Below are 20,256 nucleotides of genomic sequence, written 5' to 3' on the forward strand. Positions count from 1 at the left end.
GTAGTAACAGCCTAGGTAATCACCAAGCTTTGCACACTGGAGAACGGCCTTTTGCATGCAGTGAATGCGGAAAAACTTTTACCAGTGGCAGTGCCCTCCATTATGAGCAGAGAGTTCACACAGGAGAAAGGCCTTATGAGTACAATGAGTGTGGGAAGAAGTCTTTTACAGGTAATAGTATTCCTCATTGTCACCAGAGAGTTCACGCTGGAGAAAAGCCTTACAAATGCAGTGAATGTGGAAAAGCTTTCACCTCTAATACCCAACTTCATAAGCATCAGAGAGTTCATACGGGCGAAAAGCCTTATCAATGCAATGAATGTGGGAAATCTTTTACCCAGAGTTCTTCCCTTTATTGTCATCTGAGAATTCATACAGGAGAAAAGCCTTATAAATGCAGTGAATGTGGGAAATCTTTTACCCATAATTCTGCCCTTTATAAGCACAAGAGAATTCATACAGGAGAAAAGCCTTATAAATGCAGTGAATGTGGAAAATCTTTTACCAAGAATACTGCCCTTTGTAATCATCAGAGACTTCATACAGAAGAAAAGCCTTATAAATGCAGTGAATGTGGAAAATCTTTTACCAAGAACGCTGCCCTTTGTAATCATCACAGAGTTCATACAGGAGAAAAGCCTTATAAATGCAGTGAATGTGGAAAGTCTTTTACACGTAGCAGTGGTCTCCAGTATCATCAGAGCGTTCACACAGGAGAAAAGCCTTATAAATGCAGTGAATGTGGAAAGTCTTTTACACGTAGCAGTGGTCTCCAATATCATCAGAGAGTTCACACAGGAGAAAAGCCTTATAAATGCAGTGACTGTGGGAAATCTTTTCGATGGAGAAATAGTCTCCAATATCATCAGAGAGTTCACACTGGAGAAAGCCATTATGAGTGTAATTAATGTGAGGCATCTCAGGCATATTTCTAAATTCACTCTCCACATAAGAGTCCAAATGTGAGAAATTTCTTATATGTGTAGGAAATGTAGTTTCTAAGTTAGGACTTAACAATTAGTACAAGAAAATTTGTGAATCCACATTTTTCTGAATTGCATCTCATACTTTTAATCACCTGTATTATGTAAAGTTCCTGTAAGTGTTTTTACTATTGTGTTTGTGTTTTTATGTTGGAACACTATGTAATTATGTTGCACTTTCTAACATACAGAGATGTCCTGCCAGATATATGTCACTGCATATTTCTGTTGCTGAAGGTATTTCACCCAAACCACCTGTAGGTCTCTACAGATGGCATCAATCACCATCCTCATGTGTCCAGGGAAGCTTACTCTGTTGTCTGATTTGTTGAAGAAAATTAGGAATACCTGAGCCCTTAGTTCTTTCTTGTTTCCCTGTCATGAGTTTCCACATAGGACTGCTTAGTGTTGTCTCCAGTAAACAATGTTGCAGAGAAACTGCCATTTCGGGGGACACGCTATCCCAAGATGCTAATGATGACTTTATTGAGTGCCTAAGTCATCAATGGGAGTACTGCCAGACTCGGGTTTCTTTCTTTGCAAAATAATGACGGTTTTTTTCCTAAGACTCCTTTAATCTTGGGTGATCTATTTACTGTGTGCGTTATTTTATAAGGAAATCTAGGCTCTCCAAGCATGGTGAAGCGAAAAACTTAGATGCGGTCTCTCACATTTTTGCCCTTGAGGGAAGACTATGGTGCAGAAATTAGCTCAGCACTTTTTGCCAAATTTACATTGCTGCCCATACTTTCCTAGGAAGCACTGTGGACTCTTTAGTCCTCATGTGAAGGTGGATGCTTTGAGACACAGAGATCACTCAAAATAGGGGGTATCTGTGACAACCTCAATTATGTCTGGGTGTATAAAGCGCCAAACAGACTCTCAAATTACAGAGGGAAGGCCGGGGAGGGGGGTAAAGAGATCAACCGAAGGACTTTTATGCACAGCAAATGGACCCAAGACACTTGGGGTGGGTGGGATGAGGGCACAGGACGGGGTAGGGGAAGCTTCGGGAAGGTCAGTGGAGAAAAAAAAGGACATATGTACTATGATATGTAATCTATATGTAATACTTTAAACAATAATACAAAAATAAAAATAAGTCTGAGACCATGAATTTTTTTTCTTGTTTGCAAGGGATGCCAATACATATGAAGGGAATCTCTTGTCCATGTCTTACAAAGGGCCATATGCCCTAATGCCTACAATTTCATGGGTGATGGTTACTGGTTTGAGGACCAGAGCAGTGAGGAGAAACCCTTTCACTGCAGAAACACTGACCTAATTGTTGTGTCAGAAGCCAGTTGCAGCATGTCAGCAGGACTGATTCATCTGGAAATAGCTGAGGGCATTTTCCCAAACCTGAAAAGGATGCATCAAATCATTGCTTGCTACTAGACAGCTGAGGGCATTTCAGTCTACATACTAAATATAGCAAGCATAGGTAGCCTGGCATGGCATGGTCAATCTTACACACTCAAATGCCAAAAGTAACCACCTAGGATGGTTTGAAGTTAAAACTTTCTAAGTAAAAGCAAGTAATGGTTAGTTACGTTCTAGCCTCCTTTTGTTTGTTTGTTTGTTTGTTTGTTTTTTGCATAGGTCAATCTTTACCTTATTGAGCCTGTCTACTTCCTTTTTGCATCTAGGACAGCGGTTCTCAACCTGTGGGTCGCGACCCCTTTGGGGGCCGAAGGACCCTTTCACAGGGGTCACCTAAGATTATCAGAAAACAGATATTTACATTACAATTCATAACAGTAGCAAAATTACAGTTATGAAGCAGCAACGAAAATAATTTCATGGTTGGGGTCACCACAACATTGAATTACGGTAGCAACCACACTTGGGTAAAAATTGGTGTTTACTATTTTAACCTTGCTGTTTTGGGTTCTGTATGCATTTAAAAGTTATTTTGATTTTCTGGACTTATGTATGCTATCCCAATACTCCATTGATGATGGTTTGAATGTCCCATTGATTGTGATCTCACTGGTCATCGAAGCACATTCCTGGGACCCAAGACAGTTCAGTTATCCTAAATTGCCTTAGTAGCTACAGATAGTGCATTCCTGTTGACTCAGTGATCCCAGAATCTGGACAGCACAATTATTCTAAATTGTCCAGGTGGTCCCAGATAATGTGTTTCTGTTGATTCAGTGATTTATAGAAACTTTCGATATCTAACTTGCTCAGTTTCACTTCTGTAAAATTGCAAAACAGGTTCCTCATTCCAGACCCAAAGATGTAATCGATACTTTTGTGATATTCTGCCTATATAAGCCAGGCGTGGCAAGCTGTTCGGGGCTGCGAGGTCTGGAGCACTTTTGCTCCCTCACATGCCGCCGGCCTTTAATAGATACTCCGTAATTCGACTTTTTTGAGGCGTCCTTTGTAAGATTGGGGTTACATTACAACAACATGAGAAACTGTATTAAAGGGTCGCATCATTAGGAAGGTTGAGAACCACTGATCTAGGACCTTTGGATTTTCAGGGAAATTTCCGTTTTACAACACTCTTAAGGGCGCAATCTCCAAACACAGAAGACCTCAGAGCCGCAAATATTGTTATTGAGTTAAATATTAACTGTTAACTATTGGAGAACATTTTAAAAAGTTTTTTGTCTAATTTTTTTTTTTTTTTTTTTACTTTTCATCCACTCCCAGATATTTCCCTCCTTAGCTCTCCCCTCTAATTTATCACCAGTGAATTTCATGTAACCCTCTTATGTCATCTCCTTTGAGTCTAATGTATAAAAAAGGTAAAAAACTGCCATTCTCACAACTCTAGCTATTTTTATTTTGCTTCCTGGCAGTGTTGCCAACTTGGGTCAAATAAACTTAGAAAAATTCTCCACACGTTTGGACATTTAAAAAAAAATACATTTTATTGATTTTTTACAGAGAGGAAGGGAGAGGGATAGAGAGTTAGAAACATCGATGGGAGAGAAACATCAATCAGCTGCCTCCTGCACACCCTCTACGGGGGATGTGCCCGCAACCAAAGAACATGCCCTTAACCAGAATCGAACCTGGGACCCTTGAGTCAGCGGGCCAACTCTATCCATTGAGCCAAACCGGTTAGGGCAACATAACTATTTTGTAAAACTGGGTTGTCTTTATTGTTTTTTTTTTTTTTTTTCCCAATTTTTTTATTAAGGTATTATATGTGTACATATTTTACCATTGCCACCCCCCACCCCACTCCCATATATGCCCTCACCCCCCAGAGTTTTGCATCCATTGGTTATGCTTATATGCATGCATACAAGTCCTTTGATTGATCTCTTATCTCCCCCACCTCTCCCTAACTTTCCCCCTGTAATTTGACAGTTTGATGCTTTACTGTCTCTGTATCTATCAAGCTGTTTGATGCTTTACTGTCTCTGTATCTATCTTTTTGTTCAAGATTATAATGTTCTTTATTACCCATAAATGAGTGAGATCATGTGGTATTTTTCTTTCATTGACTGACTTATTTCACTTAACATAATGTTCTCCAATTCCATCCAGGTTGCTGCAAATGATGAGAATTCCTTCTTTTTTATGGCAGCATAGTATTCCATTGTGTAGATGTACCACAGTTTTCTGATCCAGTCATCTGCTGACGGGCACCTAGGCTGTTTCCAAATCTTAGCTATGGTGAATTGTGCTGCTATGAACATAGGGGTGCATATATCCTTTCTGATTGGTGTTTCTAGTTTCTTCGGATATATTCCCAGGAGTGGGATTACTGGGTCAAATGGGTGGGTTGTCTTTATTGTTGAATTTAAGAGGTCTTTCTATATCCTGGATACCAGACCCTGAGCAGATCTTGGCTTTGCAGATAATTTCTCCCATTCCATAGGCTGTCTGTTCACTTTCTTTATAGTGCTCTTTGAAGCACAAAGTTTTTAATTTTGATCAAGTCCAGTTTATTTACTTACTCATTTAAAAAATTTTTATCCTCACCCAAGGAGTGGTGAAATTTTTTCATTGATTTTAGGAGAAGGGAAGGGAGGGGAGAAAGGAAGAGAAAGAAGTATCGATGTGACAGAGAGACATCAATTGGTTGGCTCCTATACCAACTCCAACCAGGGGCAGGGATTGGACCTGCAACCCAGGTACCTGCCCTTGATCAGGAATCGAACCCACAACCCTCCAGTGTGCAGGCCTGTGCTCTAACCACTGAGCCATGTTTGGCTTAGGTTGCTGTCCTTTCAATGTGCTAGGAAACCAGTCTAAACCAAGGTGATGAAGATCTCACTTGAAAATTTTATAGCGAACATGTCCACCTCAGAGACTTCCTCTGGGAGTTAGGTTTGGACATTTCTTACAACATCACCAAAAGCTATTGTCTCATGTGAAGCAGGAGGACCTTACATGGAGGGGTATCAGCATTTCCAGGCACTCAACTGACTAAAGTCAGATTTATAAACACAAATTAGAGCAAACCCAGAACCCAGCAAGCTAGAGCTTTCCCGTTGCTTTCAGAGAACAGAAGGAAATGCTCAAGGCTCAGGTGAAGGTGTTTTCCTTGTGTGCCTGCATGTTTTTAATCCTTACCTGAATGTTTCTTTTTACCCTCCCCCACTTTCCCTCTGAGATTCTACAGTAAAATCCATCTTCCATGTCTCTGAATTCACTCCAGTGTTTTGTTAATTAGATCCCAAATGTGAGTGTGATCAAGTGATACTGTCTTTCTCTGACTGACTTATTTCACTTAGCATGATGCTCTCCAGGTCCATCCATGCTGTGTGACAGGGTAGGAGATTCTTCTTTTTTACTGCTGCTTAGTACTCCATGGTGTAAATGTACCACAGCTTTTTATCCACTCATCTGTTGATGGGGACCTGGGCAGTTTCCAGATCTTTGCTATTGTAAATTGTGTTTCTATGAACAGAGGGGTGCATACTTTCCATCTGACTGTTTCAGGTTTCTAAGGTATATTCCTAGAAGTGGAATCACTGGATCGAATGGCAGTTCCATACTAAATGTTTTGCAAAAACTCCAAAATGACTTCCATAATGGCTGTACCAGTCTGCATTCCCACCAGCAGTGAACTAGGGTTCCCTTTTTCCCACATCCTTCCCAGCACTTGTCCTTTGTTGATTTGCTGATGGCAGCCATTCTGACAGTGGTGGGGTGGTACCTAATTGTTGCTTTAATTTGCATCTCTCTGGTGATCAGTCACTTTGAGCATTTTTCTTTAATTTTTTTTTTAAAAATATATTTTATTGATTTTTTACAGAGAGGAAGGGAGAGAGAGTTAGAAACATCGATCAGCTGCCTCCTGCACACCCCCTACTGGGGATGTGCCCGCAACCAAGATACATGCCCTTGACTGGAATCGAACCCGGGACCTTTCAGTCCGTAGGCCGACACTCTATCCACTGAGCCAAACCGGTTCCGGCAACTTTGAGCATTTTTCACATGTCTCTTGGCCATCTTGTCCACACTGCAGCCCAGGCAGAGCTGACACTTCAGATGACATCAGAAGCAGATGCTCTTAAGTATGAGTGTCTGTTTGTGACATTAAGTTTGTATAATGGATTCAATGGAGGCAGGTTAGATCGAGTTAGAGATTTGAGCAACTTCTGCAAGCTACAGTTGGCCTGAATGAAGAAACAATGCCTGCCATTCAGAAAGAGCAGATCCTGAAGAAAGATATGCAAAATCAGCTGCTAAAGGAAGCCAGGCATGTGCAGGAGAAACACACTTGCCCCAGACATCACCTCCCCTGAAGGCGCTAGAGGACCCTGAGTACACTTGGTGTGTTCTTGGGCTGTTTGACCCTAAATCCAGTCCTGGAGTCAACTGAGTAATAAGGGACCATTGCCTTGGAGTAAGAAACTACATTACCCACAAAGCTACGCATGGAATGCCACTTGTCTGAGCCAATGGGGGCCTCAGAGAAGGCATTTCCTTTCGGCCGCTTCTGTAGGGCGGGACCGGTAGTCCTCCTGACAGGATTTTGTCTTCTCAGGTTATTGTCTCAGGCGGTCAGGAGTTTCCCCTCTCACAGTCCGATGGAGAAGGCTGGAGAGTGGTGTTCCCCGTCTCACAGCCCATGGACGGAGCCTCCCGTGGTGCTCACAGCTCACACTGGGGATTGAAGCTCGGAGTCACCGCCCGGAACCCACGCCAGGGCCGGGACAGGCACCGCCCTTCCTGCAGCGGCTTCTACTCCGGCCGCTCCCGCCCCGCTCGGCCCACAGAGAGCAATGGCGGCGCCCGCGCTGAGGAGCTTCGCTGAGGTGAGTTCCTGTCCCCCAGCCCCTCACCGCCTCCTCACACCGAACACCCCAGCCTGAGGGGCACCTGTCACGTCCTGCAGCTCAGTCCGCGTGGAGGACCGTGAGGAAGGCGGAGGGGAGAGAGGAGCGTTGTGGCTTCTGAGGCACAGCCAGTGCAGGGCGGAGAGGACAGGGTGACTGGCATCTGAGGTTCCCTGAGGGTGTGGGCTGTGAGGATGGGCGGACAGATCAGAGGCTGCAGGGAGGACGGCACAGCCTCATTGGGGCTTTCCCGGCTGTGGGGTCCATCAGGGGCCGGGGGTGGTCCTGGACCCGGCGGGGAGACAACCTTCTCTCCATGCCATGTGCCAAGTTCATGGGTGAGTCCAGCGAGATCCAGTGGCATTGGAGCAGGAAGGGGGCAGAGCTGAGGGAGTGAACCTGGGACTGAAGATGGGAAGGGGTTAAAGGTTACCCAGTGGTGTGCACATCTGGAGGAAGTGTGAGCTGATGGTCCCCGGGACCTGGTGTGGGGACTTAAAGGTGAAGCATAAACCCAGGCTTGGCTGTGTCTTGGAGGCATGATCTAGGAGACTGCGGTGGAATTGCTTGGCGGGAAGGCTGGGGCCCTGCAGGCATCGCCCAGACCTTAAATGGCATTGCTCTCTCCCCTCCCCTCCCCCAATCCGCCCCACCCAACCCAGCTGCTCTGCTGAGGGCAACCCCAGTGAGTAATGGGACTGTGATGAGAGAGCAGCCTGCACTGGCATTAGGGCCTGGTGTCCACACTAACCGGGTGCCCTGGAGGAGGTTGAGGGGGGGAAGGTGTGTAAGGAGTAGGAGTGGGGGTTCTCAGAGAGACAGCGCTGGTGTCAATTGTCTCCATTCTGACAGGTTGGCGTGACCTTTGAGGACATTGCCCTGTACTTCTCCAGGGAGGAATGGAGCCTCCTTGATGAGGGTCAGAGACAGCTGTACCTGAATGTGATGCTGGAGAACTTTGAACTTGTATCCTCGCTGGGTAAGACCAGTGACCTGGACTTGGCTTTGCCATTTCCCAGGCCCCATCTCCCAGGGTGTGCTGTGTCCTCCCATGTAGACTGTGGTTCTGCTTGACTTTCCAGTTTCCTGGGTAGTTGCTGTCCTGGGGAGGGTGGGTCTGTTTCCGCTGCTCCCTTCTATTCCTGAAGTCCCAGTTCTCCCCGCTGTACTACGTTCACAGGAAGGACTTGTGGTTGGTAGTGTTGCAGGAAGCCTGAGGGATTCCACCTTGATCAGTGAGGAAAGCATTTTCTCTATTCCTGTTGGTCATGTATATATATTTTTGAAAAGTTTCCTGTACATTCTTAAGCCTGTTTATTAACTATATATATATCTTTTTGTTAAATAGTCTTTGAATACCTTGTATATTTTATATAATAATTGCTTACAACATACAGGAGCACATATTTTTGCATGTGCTTAATAGTACTTTGCAGATATCACTTCCCCGCACCCACTTTTCTACAAAGTCCATGTTTTTGGCAACCCAGCATTCAGCAGGTCTCCTGCCACCATGTTTCTAGCAAGCTCAGATGCTTGTTACTATGCTTAGCAAGTAAATATTGTTAATGAAGTTATATAGACTTTGCTTTTGAGGCAGAGTCATTGCATTGTTATTATCTGCAGTATAGTATGAACATACCTTTATTATTCCCGGGGAACTGCAACTATTTGTGTGAATTTCTGTCTATATCGCAATATTCGCTTTATTGTACTGATCAGAACCGAATCCACAGTTTCTCCAAGGTATTCCTTCATATAGTTTGCAAGTATTTTCTTCTGTTTTCTAGATTGCCCTTTCATTTCATTTTGTTTATTGCTGTTGTTCTGTAAAGACGCTATTATTTCTTTATTTGTTGCAGTGTGCACTGTTTATTTTTTCAATTTTGTGTGGTGGTTGGTGTCACATTAAGAAACTCCTGTCCAAAACAAATCTCCAAAACTCTTTCTCTTGGTTGTCCTGAGGAGTTTTAAGTTTTAATGCTGACTTTTAATTCTGTCATGTAGGTTGAGTTAAATTTTATCAGTGGTGTCCAGAATTGTGTTTACATGTAAGTATTGATTTTCAGCAGCACCATTCATTGAAGAAACTATCTTTCCTTTCTTCTGTGTCTTGCAGCTTTGTCAGAGATTACTTGAAAGGATGTGCCTGGGTTTATTTCTGTGTTTTCTGTTCTGTTCTGTTGATGGATGTGTCTGTGTTTCTCCAGAAGCACACTGTTTGCTTGCTTTCTCTTTGTAATAAATTGAAATCAAAAAGTGTGATGCCACCAGCTTTGTTCTGGCTCAAGATTGCTTTTGTTAATGGAGGTCTTCTGATTCCATTTCCAGATTCTCTACTCATTTCTTTGTATAATACCATTGGAGTTGTTGGGATTGCATTTAATCTGTAGTTTGCCTTGTGTACTATGGCTATCTCCACCATATTTCATTTCTCAATCCATGAACACAGGTTGTCTTTCAATTGATTTGTGTTTTTTTCCATTCCTTTCACCTCTGTCTTCTAGTATTCAATATACAGATGTTTCACATTTTGGTTGAATTTCTTCCTGCACATTTTAATTGTTTTTAATACTTTTGTAAATTTGATTCCTTTCTTTATTTTTCTATAAAAGAATTTATTTTTAGTGTGTAGAAATGGAACTAATGTATGTATGTTTATTTTGCATCCTGTAACTTTTCTGAATTTAATTCTTTATTCTTCTTTTATCTTCACCCGAATAATGAGGATATGTTTTCCATTGATTGTTTTTTTGGAGAGAGAGTGGGAGACACACACACACAGAGAGAGAGAGAGAAAGAGAGAGAGAGAGAGGAGAGAGAGAGAGAGGGAAACATCGATTGGTTTCCTCCCATATGAAAGCGGGTATCGGACCTGCAATCCAGGTACCTGCCCTTGATTGGGAATTGAACCCTGGTGCTCCAGTGCACAAGCCAGCACTCTCATCAGTGAGGCACACTGACTAGGGCTCTTTATTTATTCTTTAAATTATTTATTTATTTAAATATGTGTATCTTTTTATTTCTGAGATGAAGAGGAGAGGGAGATAAAAACATTAATGATGAGAGAATCAGAAAAATCAATGATGAGAGTCTTTGATCAGTTGCCTCCTGCCCGACCCCCACTCGTGATTGAGCTCCCAACCAGTGCAGGTGTCCTAACAAGGAATCGAATTGTGACCTCCTAGTTCATGCGTCAATGCTAAACAGTGAGACGTACTGGGCAGCATTTATTTATTGATTTTAGAGACAGGAAGGTGCATCGGAACCACACGCTCAAAAACTGAGCCACCTGGATAAGGCTCTGAATTTGTTTATTAATTTCAGGAGCTCATGGTGGGATCTTGACTGATTTCTCTATGGAAGGTCATGTCATCTGGTAATATCAATGTCTCTCTTTTTTTAAAAATATATTTTATTGATTTTTTATAGAGAGGAAGGGAGAGAGATAGTTAGAAACATCAATGTGAGAGAAACATCGATCAACTGCCTCCTGCACGCCCCCTACTGGGGATGTGCCTGCAACCAACGTATGTGCCCTTGACTGGAATCGAACCTGGGACCCTTCAGTCCGCAGACGGACGCTCTATCCACTGAGCCAAACCGCTTTCGGCAACATCAATGTCTCTTATGATGCATTGTGGTTCCTAGTGACAGGTGTCATGTCTTATTCATTTCTTTTTTAACTTATTTGAGGCTTGGTTTTTGGTTGTTTTTAGTTTGCTTGGTTGTTTTTGCTTTAGTGTAACTTAAGGCTTGCACATTATTATATCTTTTTTTAAAAATATACCTTTTGCCGGAACCGGTTTGGCTCAGTGGATAGAGCGTCGGTCTGCGGACTGAAAGGTCCCAGGTTCGATTCCGGTCAGGGGCATGTACCTTGGTTGTGGGCACATCCCCAGTGGGGAGTGTGCAGGAGGCAGCTGGTCGATGATTCTCTCTCATCGATGTTTTTAGCTCTCTATCCCTCTCCCTTCCTCTCTGTAAAAAATCAATAAAATATATTAAAAATATATATATATATACCTTTTGCTTTCCTTTATTTTAGCTTGTCTCCCTTTCACTTATGTTTGTTCTAATATTTATGGTTTCTTTTCTTTGGAACCTTTGGGTTTACTTTGCTATTGTGTTTCTTGTTTCCTGTGGTGCCATGTTAGGTATTTGGAGATTTTTGTGACAATGTAGGCATTTATGTCTATAAAATTTCCCCTTATAATTACGTTTTCTGAATGTTACACATAAGCTTTGGTAGATTGTTTTGTTATTTGTCTCTAGAGTTTTTTGAGATCACTTATCTTTTTGGCTCCCCTGAAATTCTTATGTATTTATTTATTATTCCTTTTACATAGAGAGTTAGAGAAATTGAGAGAGAGAGAAACAGAGAGAGAGAGAAAGAAAGGAAGGTTGGGGAGAAACATCAATTGGTTGCTTTCTGCACACACGCAAACCAGATATGGAACCCACATTATTATTTTTTTAAATATATTTTATTGATTTTTTTACAGAGAGAAAGGGAGAGGGATCAAGAGTTAGAAACATCGATGAGAGAGAAACATTGAACAGCTGCCTCCTGCACACCTCCCTACTGGGGATGTGCCCTCAACCAAGGTACATGCCCTTGACCAGAATCCAATCAGGGACCCTTGAGTCCGCAGGCCGACACTCTATCCACTGAGCCAAACCGGTTAGGGCAGGAACCCACATTCTAAAATGTGCCCTAACCGGGAATCAAACCCTTGAAACATCAATACACAGGACAATGCTCCAACCAACTGAGCCACACTGGCCAGGGCATTGTGTGGTTTTCAAAAACAAAAATTTGCAGTTTTTCCGTAACCAGTTTGGCTCAGTGGATGGAGCGTCGGCCTGAGGACTGAAAGGTCCCAGGTTCAGTTCCTGTCAAGGGCATGTAACTTGGTTGCGGGCACATCCCCCAGTGGGAGGTGTGCAGGAGGCACCTGATTGATGTTTCTCTCTCATCAATGTTTCTAACTCTGTATTATTCTTTCTTCCTCCCTGTAAAAAATCAATAAAATATATATTAAATTTTTTTCCCCAGTTTTTTGGAGAACAGGCCACTAGGATCAATGAGAACAGAAGCACCGTGGCTGATAGTGGCTACACTGACCCTTTATTTTTATTTTATTTTATTTTATTTTAAAAATATATTTTATTGATTTTTTTACAGAGAGGAAGGGAGAGGGATAGAGAGTTGGAAACATCGATGAGAGAGAAACATCGATCAGCTGCCTCCTGCACACCCCCTAATGGGATATGCCCGCAACCAAGGTACATGCCCTTGACCGGAATCGAACCTGGGACCTTTCAGTCCGCAGGCTGACGCTCTATCCACTGACCTAAACCGGTTTCGGCTATTTTATTTTTTATAAAATTTATTTTTATTGATTTCAGAGAGGAAGAGAGGGTGAGAGAGAGAGAAACATCAATAATAAGAGAGAATCATTGATTGGCTGCCTCCTGCACGTCTCCCCACGGGACTGAGCCCACAACCTGGTCATGTGCCCTTGACCGGAATCGAACCTGGGACTCTTCCGTCCACAAGCCAATGCTCTATCCACTGAGCAAAACCAGCTAGGGCTAAAAAAAATTTTTAAATACCTTTTTATTGATTTATGAGAGGAAAGGGGAGAGAGAGAGTTTGCGAGACATTAATGATGAGAGAGTATCACTGATGAGCTGCCTCCTTTATGCCCCCTATTGGGAATGAACCCACCACAAACGGCATGTGCCCTTGACTGGAATGGAACCTAGGACTTTTCAGTCCACAGGCTGACCCTCTATCCACAGAGCAAACCAGCTAGGGCGGACCCTTGATTTATTATTATTTTTTTATTAAGCCTTGTTTTTGACCTTAGATATCTTCAAATGTGTTTGCTCAGCCAGTTTCCTGTCATCCTTTCTATGCAGTTCTCCTTATTTGGTATTCTGTATTACTTTTTATCTTCATAGTACTCTTATTCCCATTTCCTATGGGATGTTTTTCTCATTGATAACTGTCTACTTACTCTGGGATAGGGAAAGATTCACTATCTCTGATTCTGCTTGGATTCCCAGACCCTGGATAACCTTAACCTCTCTAAACTTTGCATCTCTGCCTCTTTCACACATCTCGCTTTACTGCACTCCAATGTTGTTCCATGCCTGCAGAGCCTTAGAGTGCACACGTGTTATATTGACTCTGAACATCACGTGCTCTAATATGATTGATAGTTTATGGGTTTGAATACATTGAAATTATTCTACACAGACTCACATCGCCAGCATGAACGGTCCTAAAAGGAAGCCACTTGTAGAGTAATAACGAGTAGACCCTGCCTGTCTTCTTTTTGTCCCAGCCTATGCTTCTGTCCTCCCTTGGTGAGATTTTCATCATCCAGGCACCTTTTGGGCCATGTTTTATGTAACAGCCATTTCCTTAGAGTCTGACTTACTTGTCTTGAAAATCATTGTATGGAATCATATACAGTCATGACAGATAAACATTTCTGGTGAACACATTCTGTTTTTATCAGGTCAACATGCACTTCACCTACGTTTATTTTTGTTCAGGTTGCTGCTGTGGAGCAGAGAATGTGGAGGCCCCGACTGAACAGAAGGTTTCTGTAAGAGTGTCACAGGCAAGGATTCCCAAGGTAGCCTTGTCTTCCCAGAAGAGCCACCCCTGTGAGACTTGTGGACTCGTCTTGGGAAACATTTTCCACTTGACTGAGCTGCAGGGAACACAACACAGACAGATACTGTTGAGATGCGGGGCATGTGCAAAACGGTTTTATTTCAGTGTAAAATTTCACCAACAACATGTGAGAGAGAAGACTTTAATGAGAGATTTGGAAAGGAACTCACGTGCAAACAGCTGCAATTTCAATGTGTCCCAGAATCGTTTCACGTGCGGGGAAGTTGGACAGGATGTCCTTACTGGGTCAGGACATCTCCAACCCAAGGCTACTCAGACGAGGCACAGTCCAACTGCAGTTTCGACATGTGGGATGACGTTTCAAAGGAGTAAAAATTATTACAGTAGAAAAGAATGTAAGAAAGACATTAGTTGCACCCACACAGTTATTCAGGAAAAAGGTGTCCATCTTGGAAGTTGGTCTTTTGTGTCCTCTGAATGTGGAAAATATTTTACCAAATTATCCACTTTTCATTATCAACAGAGAGGTCACACTGGAGAAAAGCCTTATAAATGCAGTGAGTGTGGGAAATCTTTTACTGCTAGCAATGACCTTCATTGTCATCAGAGACTCCATGTTGGAGAAAAGCCTTATAAGTGCAGTGAATGTGGAAAATCTTTTATCCGGAGCAGTGCCCTTCGTTATCATCAGAGAGTTCATACAGAAGAAAAGCCTTATAAATGCAGTGAATGTGCAAAATCTTTTAGAAGTAGCAATGGTCTCCGATATCATCAGAGTGTTCACGCTGGAGAAAAGCCTTATCACTGCAGTGAATATGGAAAATCTTTTACAGGGCGTAATGCTCTCCAATATCTTCAGAAAGTTCACACCAGAGAAAAGCCTTATCAATGCAGTGAATGTGGGAAATCTTTTGCATGTAGCAGTAGTCTCCGATATCATCAGAGATTTCACTCTGGAGAAAAGCTATACAAATGCAGTGAATGTGGTAAAGCTTACACCAGTAACACTGAACTTTCTCGTCATCAGAAAGTGCACACTGGAGAAAGGCTTTATCAGTGCAGTGAATGTGGGAAATATTTTATCCGGAGCATTGCCCTTCGTTATCATCAGAGAGTTCATACAGGAGAAAAGCCTTATGAATGCAGTGAATGTGCAAAATCTTTTAGAAGTAGCAATGGTCTCCAATATCATCAGAGAGTTCACGCTGGAGAAAAGCCTTACAAATGCAGTGAATGTGGAAAAGCTTTCACCGCTAAAACCCAACTTCATAATCATCAGAGAGTTCATACGGGAGAAAAGCCTTATCAATGCAATGAATGTGGGAAATCTTTTACCCAGAGTTGGTCCCTTCATTGTCATCTAAGAATTCATACCGGAGCAAAGCCTTATCAGTGCAGTGAATGTGGGAAATCTTTTAACCAGAGTTCTGCCCTTAGAAATCACAAGAGAATTCATACAGGAGAAAAGCCTTATAAATGCAGTGAATGTGGAAAATCTTTTACCAAAAACACTGCCCTTTGTAATCATCAGAGACTTCATACAGGAAAAAAACTTTGAGACACAGAGATCACTCCCAAGAGAGGGTACCTGTGACAAACTCAAGTATGTCTGGGAGCATGAATTTCTTTTCTTGTTTGCAAGGGATGCCAAATACATGTGAAGGGAATCTCTTGTCTGGGTGTTGCAGAGGGCCATGTGCCCTAAGGCCTGCAATTTCACGGGTAATGGTCTGTGATTTGAGCACCATAGCAGTGAGGGGAAACCCTTTCACTGGAGAAACACTGACCCAATTTTGATTGGACGATACTGCAGCCCGGTAGATGGAAGGGTCCTCATCTAAATGTGCATCCAGGAACTATTTTGACAAAAAGACCACAGGAGCTGTGTGTACACAGATCTGAGGGAATCCAGGGATGATTATATTCTGTGGAGAAGTCATTGTCATTGATTATAATCAAGATGTTTTGTGGCTCCTGTAGCTTCTCAGAAGTTACCATCAGAGCCATTGGTGTGCTGGCAGGAATACAAAGATGGAGACAAAGGCTGTCTTTAGTCCAGGGATGTGGCTTTTGTGGGTTTGGGTGAAAGTTCTTCATTGTTTGTTACATTTTCTCTCACTGAGATGAGACTCTCACCCAGAGGGCATAAGTATGGGGATTGAATATAATGTTGCCAAACTGTTCTCCAGAATTGGTCAACATATATTTGTTTTATCTTGAATGATTTTTAAGAGGTACAATGAGTAAATTGCATGTGTTAAGTATAATGTTTCATAAATCTTGACATGTGCCTGAAACTGAAACCTTCATTATAGTCATAATGCTGACCATATCTGTCTCTGTGTAATTGGTTCATGACCTCTTTTAATCTGTCCCTGTTCTTCACAGCTTTCCTAGTAACCATGGATTTACATTCCATTTTCATAGAGAACTTTATTTTTCTAAATGTTTTTCTGCTCTATGTTTCATAAATACATGAAGATTTATTAAAGTTACTTTAGTAGCTCATCTTTTTTTCTGATAGATATTCTTATCATTGATATATCACCTTCTGTTTGTCCATTTTTATAAATATTTGGTTATTTCTAATAAAGCTGGTACCAACATTCTGTGTAATTCCTTGTATGTATATAAGTGTTATTTATCTTTGTGAAAAATTAAGTGCATAATCTGAGTTTTTGGCTAGATGAATGTTTAAATTTACGAAGATTAGCAAATTGTGATCTAAATGGAATATAACGCCAAAACCGGTTTGGCTCAGTGGATAGAGCATCGGCCCGGGAACTGAAGGGTCCCGGGTTCGATTCCGGTCAAGGGCATGTACTGTGGTTGTGGGCACATCCCCAGTGGGGGGTGTGCAAGAGGCAGCTGATCGATTTTTCTCTCTCATCAATGTTTCTAACTCTATCTCTCTCCCTTCCTCTCTGTAAAAAAATCAATGAAATATATTTAAAAAAAATAAAAAATAAATGGAATATACGACCATGGCTGGTGTGGCTCAGTGTTTAGTCATCATCTCGTGTAGTATAGGTTGTGATTTTGATTGCCGGTGGGGGGATATGGGCTGAGTTGTGGGCTAGATCCACAGAAGTGGGTGTGCAGGAGGTTGCTGGCCAATATGGAACTCTTCCATCAATGTTTCTCTCCCTCTCAACTCTCTCTAAAAATTAATAAACTATTCTTTGAAAATGAAAAATAAACCTTGTCCTAGCTGGTTTGCATCAGTGGATTGAGCATCAGTCTGCAAACTAAAGGGTCCCAGATTCGATTCTGCCCAAGGGCAAATTGTCTGGATTGGGGGCTGAATCTCCAGTAGTGGGCATGCAGGAGGTGCCATCAATGACTGACTCTCCCTCTCTCTCTCCCTCTCTGAAATCAATAAGGAAATAAGTTTAAAAACGAAAAATATCAGTGTCTAGGAGCATGTCTCACTAAGAATGGAGTGACTCAACCAATAGCCGAGCTCTATGGTATGCTAATAAGTATTAAGATTGTTTTAAAAAAATAAATAAACCTTAACTGATTGTACATTTTTGCATTTTTCCAGTAGTGTGTGAGGGATTCACATTTCTTTACATCCTAGGGAATATTTTGTAAGTTCATCATGCTACCTCACTGGTTGATTGTACTTTTTCTAGAAATTTATGGTGAATCTTTTCTCAGATGTATATTGGCTGTGTCTGCATCTTTGTTAAAACATCTGATTATATGTTCTGCCTCATGTTTTATGAGTTTGCGCAATTTTGTTGCACAAAATGACAATGGAATAACAAATATGGATATTAGAGTTTCACTCATTGTGTTCCTTTTTGATTTAGGAAATTTTTTTTGTATTGGTATAAAGTGTTTTAATAAGTTTTACCTTTAAAAATATATTTTTAGAATTTTTTAAAAATATTTTTTATGGCCGAACCGGTTTGGCTCAGTGGATAGAGCATCGGCCTGCGGACTGAAAGGTCCCAGGTTCGATTCCGGTCAAGGGCATGTACCTTGGTTGCGGGCACATCCCCAGTAGGGGGTGTGCAAGAGGCAGCTGATCGATGTTTCTCTCTCATCGATGTTTCTAACTCTCTATCCCTCTCTCTTCCTCTCTGTAAAAAATCAATAAAATATATTTAAAAATATATATATATATATTTTTATGAATTTCAGAGAGGAAGGGAGAGGGAGAAATAGAATCATCAATAATGAGAGAGAATCATTGCTGGGCTACCTCCTGCACTCTGCTGTTGGGAATGGACCCCACAACCCAGACATGTGCCCTGATGAGAAATTGAATGGGGGCCGATGCTTTACCACTGAGCAACACCAGCTAGAAATTATTTAATTTTTAAATGCTATGCACAATGCAGTGAACACTTTTAATTTTAACCCGCACTACTAACATACTTCACCACCTGCAGAAGATCAACCTTAAGAACATTCTCAGGACAGGAACCCTTCACTTCCCAATGCCAATACGCACCTTTGTTTTTAAGGGCTTTTGAGAAAGAACTGGGGCCTTTCTGAACCCGCTGACCCACCTGCAGGGAGGCAGTACTGTGGGCACTGAGGTCTCTGTGTTGGGCCTCCAACCTGGAATCTCCAGGAGACTCACTACAGCTCCCTGCACCTCACTTGGTTAATGTGACATGATGCTATAACAAGACTTAGCTAGGACTGTGAGGATCAATAAAAGTTATAAACTTGGTACTTGCCTGGGCTGTGGTTCCAGAGATCACTTTTTGAGCATTTTCTCTTTTAATTCTCTCAAAAACCTGGGAAGTCTAAACTCATATTGAACTGTTGGGAACATCCTCGATTACAGAAATGAGGAAGATTTTCCAAGTTTACTTAACAAATAATACCAGGGCTGAACTGCAGACTCTGAGTGATGGCTGAATGATTACTGTGATGCCTTTTTTGTGAAAGAGGGTTAAGGGACTGCCTGGATATTAGAACCAAATAGTGTTGTTCAACTACCTCCTTAGGCTTTTATTGTAACAACAGCTTGAATTAAAATTAACTATTAGACACTATCAGTAGGGTAAGCATCCTTGAGAACACACATGTGTCTGCAGTGTCCTTTAAGCAAGGACATGTAAAGACTAAGCATAAAGATTCTGGTAAACACCCAGGGCCTTGCACGTAAACAGACTTGCTTCCCCAGAAAACATGTGTCAGGTACAAAGGATGGATTACAACCCAGTGTTGGGCCTGGATTGCCAGTGGGGAAAAGGGCCTGGTTGTAGGCTAGATCCCTAGAGGGTGTGTGCACAAGGCTTCTTGCTGAGGTTGCACTCTCACATAGATGTTTCTCTCCCACTCTCTAATATTTTCCTCTAAAAGTCAGTGCAATATTCTTGAAAATGAATATAAATTGATTGTGCATTTTTGCATTATACTAGCAGTATGTGAGGGTTTCACATTGTCCACATCCTAGAGAATATTTTCTTTGGTCAATCATTCTTTGTTGAAACTTTTTTGTTGTTGTTGTTGCTAACTTTGTTGTGCTTCCTCACTTGTTTTTTTTATTGTATTTTTTTTTCTAGGAAATTAAGGTGAATCTTATCACAGATGTGCATTTGCTGTGTATGTATCTTTGTTAAAACATCTGATCCTCCAGACAAGTCCAGATGAAACAGGAGGTGATATATTTAGGCACTTGTGAAGCATATAGATGGTGTGAGACCATGTTTTGTTGTTCCTCAGAATTTATCCCATCACGCTCTTGCATTTGTGTTCTGACCCCCCCCCTACATACTTTACATGACATTTATTGTGTTTTCTGTGATATTGTATATTTTTCCCAAGACTATGACATGTATCTGGACAATAAGTTTACGTAATAAAATTTTCTTACTTTTTTTTTTTGTTAACACTCAACCTCAGTGATTTTTCCATTGATTTTTTTTTTCCTTAAACATATTTTATTGATTTTTTTCAGAGAGGAAGGGAGAGGGATAGAGAGCCAGAAACATCGATCGGCTGCCTCCTGCACACACCCCACTGGGGACGTGCCCACAACCAAGGTACATGCCCTTAACCAGAATCAAACCTGGAACCCTTCAGTCCGTAGGCCGACGCTCTATATCCACTGAGCCAAACCAGTTTCGGCTCCATTGATTTTTAGAGAGTGGAAGGAAGGTGGAGAGACCCAGAGAGGGAGAGAAACATCTGTGTGTGAGAGAGAAATCCTTTGGTGGCCTCCGGCACATGCCCTGACCTCTCTGGGTACTGAGCCCCATAGGAGGTACAGGTCCTTGCCCAGAATGAAAGCCTTCACCCCTCAGTCCACAGGCAAAGGCTCCATCCTTTGAGCCAAACTGTTTGTTGTGTAGATGCCTACCCTGCTGGCACCCTTCAAGGTTTGGAAAGTGGC

The 20,256-nt window shown here is 42.0% G+C and overlaps 2 protein-coding genes across 2 annotated transcripts in view; both read left to right on the top strand.

Moving 5' to 3' along the window:
* Positions 1-966, top strand: part of LOC129147526 (zinc finger protein 665-like) — a 331,685-nt gene extending 330,719 nt beyond the window's left edge. The window contains 2 exon segments of the mRNA XM_054710039.1: positions 11-800; positions 802-966. Of these exon segments, the coding sequence (XP_054566014.1) occupies positions 11-800; positions 802-966 (955 nt within the window).
* A 6,220-nt stretch (positions 967-7,186) lies between these two features.
* Positions 7,187-15,505, top strand: LOC129147527 (zinc finger protein 79-like). Its single transcript, XM_054710040.1, has 2 exons — positions 7,187-7,219; positions 14,692-15,505. Exons 1-2 carry the CDS (start codon positions 7,187-7,189, stop codon positions 15,451-15,453), a joined length of 795 nt encoding a protein of 264 aa, XP_054566015.1. The 3' UTR covers positions 15,454-15,505.
* Positions 15,506-20,256: the final 4,751 nt, after the last annotated feature.

This window comes from Eptesicus fuscus, chromosome 21 (assembly GCF_027574615.1).
Source record: "Eptesicus fuscus isolate TK198812 chromosome 21, DD_ASM_mEF_20220401, whole genome shotgun sequence".
Lineage (NCBI taxonomy): Eukaryota > Metazoa > Chordata > Mammalia > Chiroptera > Vespertilionidae > Eptesicus > Eptesicus fuscus.

What these genes read in the sequence shown, in the direction of transcription:
- LOC129147527 (XM_054710040.1), top strand. Translation starts at nt 7,187, where the DNA reads ATGGCGGCGCCCGCGCTGAGGAGCTTCGCTGAG. An exon ending in CGCTGAGGAGCTTCGCTGAG is followed by an intron (nt 7,220 to 14,691) that starts GTGAGTTCCTGT and finishes GCTGGAGAAAAG; the next exon opens with CCTTATCACTGCAGTGAATA.